This window comes from Myxine glutinosa, chromosome 2 (genome assembly GCF_964187855.1).
Source record: "Myxine glutinosa chromosome 2, kmMyxGlut1.1, whole genome shotgun sequence".
In the NCBI taxonomy this organism is placed as follows: Eukaryota; Metazoa; Chordata; class Myxini; order Myxiniformes; family Myxinidae; genus Myxine; species Myxine glutinosa.
Window position 1 is genome coordinate 216,173,192 of NC_136262.1, and position 10,664 is coordinate 216,183,855.

At 42.8% G+C, this 10,664-nt stretch overlaps 1 protein-coding gene across 2 annotated transcripts in view; it reads left to right on the forward strand.

Annotated features, from left to right (window-relative positions):
* The window catches only part of DCAF6 (DDB1 and CUL4 associated factor 6), a 140,282-nt gene that overhangs the window by 126,520 nt on the left and 3,098 nt on the right, over positions 1 to 10,664 (forward strand). For both annotated transcript variants that reach the window (XM_068106285.2, XM_068106287.2), the window contains 3 exons: positions 1,746 to 1,884; positions 6,050 to 6,203; positions 8,558 to 8,646. In XM_068106285.2, the coding sequence (XP_067962386.2) occupies positions 1,746 to 1,884; positions 6,050 to 6,203; positions 8,558 to 8,646 (382 nt within the window). The remainder of the gene's footprint in view (positions 1 to 1,745; positions 1,885 to 6,049; positions 6,204 to 8,557; positions 8,647 to 10,664) is intronic.

A 10,664-nucleotide genomic window follows, 5' to 3' on the forward strand; every position in this document is an offset into this window, starting at 1 on the left:
AGAGCGGGGGTTAGCCTTGCGGGCCCCATGACAATCATGGTTCCCTGTTTGAGGCAATGTTTTTATGGCCGGATGCCCTTCCTGACGCCAACCCTTGGTCACGCTCTTACGATGCGCAGGGATACGGTGTACCTACTCTAAATCGGGGTACACACCGTGGTCATTCATCCCAGCAAGCTAGTACTCAATTTGCCGACCTCGGAAGGATGACAGGCTGAGTCAACCCCCCTGGCGTTAATTCAGCGATCGACCGGGATTCGAACCCAGGATCTCGGATCCCAAGCCGGCACCCTAACCGCTAAGCCAACACCAGGCTGGTGTTATGCAGTACATGAATAAATTTGTTTCGGCTTTAGTTTTCATGCCACTACATCCGTTCACACCTTCTACACCTTGAAATATTGGGCGGTGTGCTTGCAGCAAACTCGTCAGCAATGAGCATTCCTTGTTTTTAAATAGCTTTTCAAAAACGAGACTATTCTGGACTGTCGTGTTGATAAACCCAATGCCCATGCCTCTCACACATGAAGGCAGTTGTGGCCAATTACTCCCACCAACTAACCACAACTGTTTTACAATGGTGTACATAAATATATGAGATTATTTGCCAGCTTAGAACAAGCCGAGGCCTGGCTTATCGACTGTAGTGCAGCCTCTTAGCTGCAACTTCTCGTGCAACAAATTTACCAAAATACCAGTGCAAATACCAAGATCTAACAACTATCCCAAAACAAAACACTGTGACACAACAAATATCCCAAGTTTTGCTTGGTATCATTATTGACACAGGAATGAGAGCTAATTACCTCCGCCACCAAAGGTTGATGGAGGTTATGTTTTCACCACTGTCTGTCTGTTTGTCTGTCTGTCTGTTTGTCTGTCTGTCTGTCCGTTTGTGAACAAAATATCTCAAAAAGTTGTGGATGGATTCGGACAAAAATTGGCAGAGATGTAGCGTATGTGACGAGGACGAAATGATTATATTTTGGTGAAGATCCGGATCCGGATCCGGCTACTCGAATTTTCAAAGCGATTCTTCACCATTGGGAGATTGGGGCCAAAAACGATACATAGCAGGATATCTCAAAAGGTTGTGGACGGATTTGGACGAAACTTGGTGGACCGGTTGGGTGTCTGACAAGGACGATTTGATTAGATTTTGGTGAAGATCTGAATGTGGATTCAGATATGAGAATTATTTATTTTTCAAGTGATTCTTCACCATTGTGAGATAGGGCTAAAAACGATACATAGCGGGACATCTCAGAGTTGTGGACGGATTTGGACGAAACTTGATGGAGAGGTTGTGTGTGTGATAAGGAAGAATCGATTCAATTTTGGTGAAGATCCGGATCCGGCTCGTATAATTTTTTAAGTGATTCTTCACCATTGGGAGATGGGGCCAAAAACGATACATAGCAGGATATGTCAAAAACTTTTGGATTAAATGTGATTCTTTATTGTGATTTTCTTGTCTACTCTGGGTTACAAAACGTAAACTGTTCACCTGGCGGAGGTATGCTCTCTACTGAGTGCCGTTCTAATATGGTTATGAATTGAGCTTGGTTCAAGGTGGAGTAAAGATAAATTGATAACTAGAGTTGCTTCTAAATCTGAGAGCTAGTTAAGCAGTTTGTTACAAAACTAGAAGATCTTATTCGGTTAATCCTGTGACATTAATTCGGTTAACATTTTTTAAAATCCTAATTATCTTGCATGCTGTTTGCGAACCATTGGGTGACCAGACGGTCAGCTGCGGCGAAAATACAAGATATGATCCGCAGAAGGAAGGACAGAAAAGAGCTGCAAGAACTGCAAGGTGGATCAGTGAAACGTCCTCGGGTCGATATGTCTTACAGGGGCCATCGGAATTCTCGAACTATGGTAAGGGTTCGAAAACAAAGGCTGTCGTGAAAAATTGAATATTACAAGTGTTTATGATGGTCTAACCTGTCAATAGTGCTCGTCACTGGATTAAACATGTTCGGCCCATCGTCATTGCACACGTCACTTTTTAAATGTCATATACCGTACCACGTGTCATATATATATATATATATAATTATAATTATATATATATATATATATATATATATATATATATATATATATATATATATACATATATATATATATACTCGCATATATATATATATATATATATATATATATATATATATATATATATATATATACTCGCATATATATATATATATATATATATATATATATATATATATATATATATATATATATATATAATATATATATATATATATATATATATATATATATATATATACACACACACACACACACACACACACACAACTTCGTGTTTAGGGTGCTTCAGCAAAATTATCCTTGATTTACATTTTGAGCCTCATTACAAAGAAGCAACGTGTAATTGATCGATTTCCTATTCGCAAAAATATTGCAAAAAGCATGGAAGCATAACCAACCCAAATGAAACTGGCAGTTTTGGACTTATTTTGTTTCCACTTTGCATCCTTATAAGGCAGAAGTACAATTAAAGCAGCAAATACCATCTGGGGACCTAATGTTTCCTAAAAATATATATATACCTGTATATATTATTTTATGGTGACACCATGTACATTCCACAAATCTGCTATGTTCCTTAACTTCATTTATAACATAATTTAGATGAAATTTGATGACCCAATGCATTCATTCGGTAATCAAGTTTTGTGTTTGCTTGAGAATTTTATATACTAGTGAGATTCCCGTGCTACACATGGGTGGGAGGCCGGAAGCAAACAGGCAATGAAGATAATTTCGAAACAGGCAACGGAAGAAACAGGCAATGAAGTGCTATCTTCTCAAAAAGAAGATAATTGGATACGGCGAATGCTAAAGCATGAAACCAATACATTCCACATTCCTGTAGCACCTTCAGTCACACATCAGACATGGACAGCAAGTTGGTGAAGGACTTCAATGAAAAACGTACCCGTTCGCAAACAAACGGGTACGTTCACGTATAGAAACATCGATCGTGGGTCCGTGGCGAATCTGCATATGGCGATCCGCGAAGTTCACGTTTAGAAGGTAGAAGCCATCACCGCATGTCGTCATTCACTTGAACTTGATTTTTTTTTTTTTTTTTTTGTATACAAGATCGAGGCTCGTGAAAGAGCTAACATTAATCACACAAAAAGACAAACCGACACACAAAACACAAAAAACAAGGGGAGCGGCAGACAAGATGGGGAGAGAGGGGGAAGGACACAAAAGAGAGGGGGAAGAGGGGGAAGGACACAAACACAACATTTGAGAGCAGGGACATCGGGAGGACTTGGGGGGAGGTGGGAGAGGAATAAAACATATGAACACTGCAAGGACTCTGGGGTGAATTACCGGGGGTAGAAAAGATCAAGGTTTTCGATGGGGGAAGATAGATGGTGGTGAACAGCTGTTTTAAAGACCTGGAGGGAGGAGTGGGATTGAAGGGAGTGGGGGAGTTTGTTCCAGAGGCGGGAGAAAAGGGGAATGAAAGAGTGAAGGTGAGCAGAGAGCCTAGACTTTGGCAGTTTAACCATAAGAGGGTTGCAGGCAGATCTTGTGCGACCTGAAGGAATATTGGGGGGACAGAGCACAGAGAGAGTTGGGGGAGCAAGGCCGGAGAGGAGTCGGTAGAAGACAGAAAGACCACCAACCTGCCTGCGGTGAGTGAGTGAAAGGCCCTCGGTGTTGACTACATCGCAGGAGATTCCAATGATTCTGAAAGCTTTGGCGTGAAGCCGAGCAAGGTGTGAGGCAGGAGCACCAGCCCAGAGGGGGGAACAGTATTCCATTGAGCTGCGGATGAAAGCCTTGTATGTGGTGAGGAGCTCAGGTGTGCCAAGGAAGGACTTCGCACGACGGAGGATGCCCAGTCGGCGACTGGCTTTGGAGGCCAGCTTGGAAATGTGGTTTTCCCAAGAAAGATCATGGCAGATAGTGAGACCAAAAAGCTTGAGTGACAGAACTTCTTGTAGAGGATTGTTGAGAAAGTAGATGGGAGGGTTGTCCAGTCGGTCCTTTCGGAGAGACATTGTAAGAGTGTGAGATTTGTCAGGATTGAAAGACATGTTCCACTTGTTTGACCAGTCTGTGATTTTGTCCAGCTCTGCAGAGAGTGAGGAGGCTGCAGACTGCCGATCTGAGGGATGAGGAATGGAGCGACAGAGAGTAGAGTCGTCAGCAAAGAGATAGAGAGGATTTTCAAGAGAGTCAGAGAGATCATTGATGAAGACCAGAAAAAGCACAGGGCCCAGAACACTACCTTGGGGAACTACAGCCTGAACAGGAAGAGGAGATGAGAGAAACCCATTCAGGGCCACACGTTGACTACGACCAGAGAGGAAGTCCGCCAGCCATGCGTGGAGATTTCCATGGATACCAAAGGAGGAGAGTTTGGTGAGCAGAGCAGGGTGCCAGACCGTATCGAAGGCACGTGAAATGTCAAGGGAGACAGCTCTAATTTCCTGTTTGGCGTTGAGGACCTCCATCCATTGTTGAGAAAGCAGAAGCAGCATGTCCAGAGTAGAGTGACCAGGTCTGAAACCAAATTGATGATCAGAGATCAAGCCATTGGAGAAGAGGAAAGATTTAATATCTGAAGCAATGATGGATTCCATGACTTTGCTGATAATTGGGAGAAGGCTGATTGGTCTGTAGTTGCTGGGATCTGTTTTTGCACCTTTTTTGTGCAAAGCGGTGATGTTGGCTGATTTCCAAGCAGATGGCAGATGACCTTGAGCAAAAGAGAGGGTGAAGAGAACAGAAAGAGGGAGTGAAAGAGCAGAAGAACATGATTTTAGGACCCGTGGGCTGATGCCGTCAGGACCAGTTGCAGAATCAGAGTCGAGGGTTGACATATCTCTTTTTTCAGATCTCTTTTTTCATTCCAAACAACATAACTCCAATCACAAAATAAACTTTTAACAGCATTGTTAATGTTTCCTTCATTGTGAAAACTACCAAGTCAACAGTTAAAAGGATTTTGAGCCGATAGCTGTTACGGCCTTGGCAAGATCGATGGAGACAGCGATCTGTTAGCTTATACACTGCCCAAATAGCTATGTGAAATTCTCTCTCATTTGGCCGAGGTCATTATTTACTTTTGATGATGTTTATATATGAATCAAAAAGAAGATAATTGGTTTTTGGTCGTCCTTTCCGCATATCTCGTGGGATTGTGAGTTGGAGAGACGACCGTGATGGCGGGGAGGGGGTTGGCATTCTCTTAAGCATGGATTCAACCCATGTCCTTATAAAAGGTCTTTGTCCGATCGGTGCAGCTGTGCAGCCATTTGTGCGGCACCCAGGAAAATAATGTTATGCGGGAGTCCAAACCTGAAAATGCTGGAGGCCAAAGCTGAAATTGGAAAAACAATATAGCCTATTTTACTCCAAGAGATCCCATGATTACTCACCCAAAATATCGTTGCGATCAGTTCAGCCATTTTTGCGGTACCTTTGAACGGACGGACGGACGGACGGACGGACAGACAGACAGACAGACAGACGGACGGATGGACATTTGGTGAATTATAGTAAGATTTTTTTCATTTCCTGTAATTTAACCATTAAATGGAATTTGGAAAATTCCCTGATTTGACATTGAAATGCATCTTATATGTGTCGCTATTGTGATGGATCAAAATGGTGATCCTCTATGGTCTTGAGAACAATGCGAGTCTCTTCATTTTAGTCTTTCACAGAAATGTAAATGTTCCAATGTTTCTCTCATGTAGTGTTGGACACCAACATGTAGCTGTCAGTCTATTAACGTTCACACCTTCACTCCTGCATTGACTCACCTCAGGGTTTCTCTGCATAGATTCATGACTGTATTTAGCAGAGGTAGGAGGGGGTAGCGGGGATTGTGTGTGTGTGTGTATGAACATTTCCCCTTTTTGATGCACCATGTTTATTTCAATTATAGCCTTAATATATTTCCATTATTCCTCTTTCTGAATGACATTATTGTTATTTATAACCTTTTCCTGTATGCTTTTCCACACACCTGTTTGGTATGCAGATTAAAGAAGCTGTGATTTGGGGAGGATTTGTGCTGTCTGGCTCAGACTGTGGACACGTCTTTGTGTGGGAGTTGGACAGTGGTCGTCTTGTCAAGTTGCTTGAGGCAGACAATCATGTGATCAATTGTTTACAACCTCACCCCAGCCAACCAGGTGTGCCCTTCAAAATGTGGCTGGAAACATTTGAAGATATAAACAAACTGCTCCATCACCCACATCCCTCCTCCAAAATGATAAACCATTGCAAGCTCTATTTTGGTTATATTACTGTTGGGCTTGCAGAAGACTTCTTTTTTTTTGGTATACCAAGTCGAGGCTCATGTAAGAGCCAACATATAGAACATATAATAAAGGAAGCGGGAGAAAAGAGGGGGAGAGAAGGAAGCACAACAACAGTAGAGAACAGGGACATCGGGAGATCTGTGGAAGGGAGCGGGCTGGGACGGGGTACACCTGCCCAGAGGGGAGAGCAGTACTCCATCAAGCTGTGGATGAAAGCTTTATATTTGGTGAGAAGCTCAGAAATGCCCAGAAAGGACTTCGCATGACGGAGGATGCCCAGTCGGCGACTGGCTTTGGAGGCCAGCTTGGAAATGTGGTTTTCCCAGGAAAGATCATGGCAGATCGTGAGACCCAAAAGCTTGAGTGGCAGAACTTATTTGAGAGGATTATTGAGAAAGTAGATGGGAGGGTTTTCCAGATGGTCTTTTCGGAGAGACATAGTGAGAGTGTGAGATTTGTCAGGATTGAAAGACATGTTCCACTTGTTTGACCAGTCTGTGATTTTGTCCAGGTCTGCAGAGAGTAAAGAGGCTGCTGCCTGCCGATCTGAGGGATGAGATATGGAGCAATAAGGTCAATGCAATACGATCTCTTAAGTCATGATCCAAATAGGATGGCGAAAGTGAATATAGGAGAGCATGGCCTCCAAAGGCAGCTGCAGACTGGACAACATCTGTCATGCAAAGACTTTCCTTGGCAAATCAGAATTTTAATCTATTTACAAGGCCTTGATCCACAGCTTCAGGGAGTACTTCTCTCACCTCTGGCATCCATCCCTCTCATCTTGCAAAGCTTGATGCTGTGGAAACCAAGGCCTTCAATATCATTGGATTATCCTACAATTAAACGGAGTCTCTGAGCCTATGACATTCACATCATAGACAGGTCATTGATCTATCTTCTACCACCTTCTTTCTGGTCTGGCACCATCTGCTCTTTCTGTGCTGTCTCTCCCAACCTCCCCCCCCCCCCCCCCCCCCCCCATCAGGTTTCCATAGGATGCATGCGGTCTATCTGCAACTCCCTTCTGGTGACATTCAAAATCCCGACTCACTGCTTACATCGACTTATTCATCTCTTCCTTTTCCTTTTTTTTACTGGCTCTGGAACCACCTTCCTCAGCCTCTTCAGTCTCCTCTTCCCCTCCTGAACTTCAAGACAACTGTTCACCACCATTCCCCCATCCACAACCATGAGATTTTCGACCCCATTAACTCTCCTCTGGCCCACCTCTTCCCATGTTTCCAGTTTTTCCTTCCACTTCTTTGATTGAAAGTTTGCGACTGTATCCGTCTTGTTCACCCATTTGTCCTCTCGTTGCTGTCATTCTTCCAGACATCCCTTATTCCTCTATGCCTTCATCTATTTTGTCTCTCAACACCGCTATTGGTGTGTCCCCTCCATTTTCATTCCGTCCCGTCCTGATCCGTTATGCTCTTGCTCCTCCACGAGCCTCAACACTGTATACAAAAAAGTGACGATACCACGTTGTGTTGAAAAGATTCTGTGAAGCCATGGAAAGGTTCAACGTAAAACTACCAGATTGATTTCAGGGCTAGATAGACGAAGTTATGAGCAGCAACTGAAAGACAGGACCTTTTGCATTAGAAATGATGCAATTATGAGGTGACATAATATAAATGTTTAAGATAATGAGGGGATATAGATAAAATAGAAGCAGGACAATTTATTTAACCAAGATGCGCAGTGAAGAACCAGAGGTCATATTTGAAGAGGGAAAAAGGAGGAGTGTTTGAACAGAAGGCAGAGCTCGTTTATACAGCAACTTGTGAATGTGTTGAATGGTCTTCTGGGGAGGGTGGTGGTAGTAGGGATCGTTGGTAAGTTTAAAATGGATTTGGATAAGTAATTGGAAGCAATGAGCATCAAGGGGTACATGGATATTGGCAGGAATGGTAGGTAGCCGAACATGAGCCAAGTGTGATCGAGTTGTGATGTCCAACTTGAAGTTGTCTGGTTGCTCTGCGTTTGTAGTATTTATATTTATTGAGTAGTTGGGGGAAAAAAAATTAAAGAAGGATGGGCGTTAGTTAGTTCAGGGATATTGTTGGGAATATGTAAAGGACACGGGCTTGATTGGTGCTGTGGCCTCTTCCCGTGTCTTGGTTTCTTTGTGCACAAGTAGTTAATGTTTTTAATGTGTTAATGTATTTTGTCACATCACTTTTATTCTTTCCATTCCTTCTTTTTCCATCCTTCCTTAGTCATTGTCACATCAGGCATTGACTATGATGTTAAGCTGTGGTCGCCCACATCACCGGAACCTGAGTTTAATTCGGAGCATGCTGATGAGGTTTGTGAACATATGTATATGAAATGAAGTTCTTTGGAGGAATTGATTAATAAGAAACTGATAATGTTTTGCTGGTCAGTTGTTAAAAAGGGAATTGTGTCACTGATTACTGATTATAAAGAATGAAATCAAGGCCTATCTATTAGTTACAGCGACCTGTAAAAGTATTCACCCCCTCCAGAGTTTTCACATTTTGATGCCACCTGAGCTCATTTCATGATGGTTTCAAATCAAACTTAATAAATAGAGTCTTCACAAACTACTCCAACGTGATAAAGCCAAAAAAATGCAGATAAAGCGTGAATAAGTTAGATTAATAGAAAAATTCAGACGATTCTCAGTTGCATAAGTATTCAAACCCTACCCTAACATATTTCGGGAGGCTCGTCCTGCAATGGCCTAAATAGGTTAATAAAGTCAAGTCAAGGGAATTATATTTAAAATTGGTATGCCTGATAAAATTGACGATTTACCTCACAAAGCTAGAATCGCAAGGGAACATTGTAGCAGTCTCAAGCAAAACATTGAGGCAAGACATCAAAGACAAATTCTGACGGATGCTCACCAAAGGTGTGCTCTTCCTTCATGACAATGTGCCTGTGCACACAAGGGTGGGGTTTCGCAGACCACCATTTGTGACTGTGACGTTAAGCGGCTAGAAGACCTATATATCCTGGTTCTGTTCACCAGGGACTCATCTTTTGATATGGGGTCTCACCCAGATGTCAGCCGATTCACCGACAAACTGATTAAAGCAACTGAGACGTGGCTAAATGATTTATCTGAAAGCTCATTTTACTGGCACAGACAGTTTAAAGGACAAATGGAGCTTTTTTTTTTTTAACTCGGTACATGAAAAGGAAACATCGACATATGAGAACACCATTTGTGCCATTAGGCCTGTGCTACTCCTAACCCTGAACCCACCCATTATCTTTATCAACATTATCTGTTGAAATGTTATACTCACCATTTGCTTGAACTTATTCCATTGGCCATTATCGGAGACTCCTCTTTGCGGTGGTCGTATCCCCCAATGCAAGTCGGGAGACAAATCTTCTCCATTCTTCCCTGCTGCCCGAATTCCTCAGGGCAGCATGGTCACAGATGGAGTGTTGATCGGTCCCTATGAACCAGCCTTTTCCCTGGTGTCCCTGTCTCTTTTCTCTCTCTCCCCCTTTCTCCCCCTCTTCCCCTCTTCCCCTCTCCGCCTCTCTGCCTCTCTTCCTCTTTCCCTCTCCCCCTCTCTCCCTCGCTCCCTCTCTCTCTCTCTCTCTATATCGTTGCCCTGACTTCGTAAAGGCGGAGGTACACTATCCTGGATGTGGGGGATCTCTGGGTACCTCCTAGATCGATCAGCTGTCTCGGTGCCACGGGCTTGTTCGAGAGACTGTCCGGGGCTATATTACAATAACAACAACCTATTCCATTTGATCTCTTGGCAGGAAATTTAGCGACAGTCATGGCCAAAAATATTGGCACCCTTGCACTTTTTTCAAATAAGTCACAATTTTCTCAAAACATAAGTTGGAATTGACAAAAGTATTTGGTCTCCACTATTCTTTATTTCACTGTTAATATTACAGAACCTTTGTTTTCGATTCAGAACTTGATATATCCTTTTAAATCAGAAAATGAAAATAAATGGCATTGACAAAATTATTGACACCCTCGACTTAATATTTGGTAGCACTGAGTTTGGACAAAATAACTGCAGTCAAGCGCTTCCTCTAGCCATGAATGAGCTTCCTACACCTCTCTACTGGCAGTTTGGCCCACTCTTCCTTGTGCAAACTGCTCCAGTTCTCTCAGATTTGAAGGCTGCCTTCTCCCAACTACTGTTTCAGATCTCTCCACAGGTGTTCAATGTTATTTAGATCTGGACTCATTGCTGGACATTTCAGAACAGTCCAGCGTTTTGTCTTGAACCATTACTGGGTGCTTTTTGAAGTGTGATTGAGGTCATTGTCCTGCTGCAAGACCCATGACCTTCGATGGAGACCCAGCTTTCTGACACT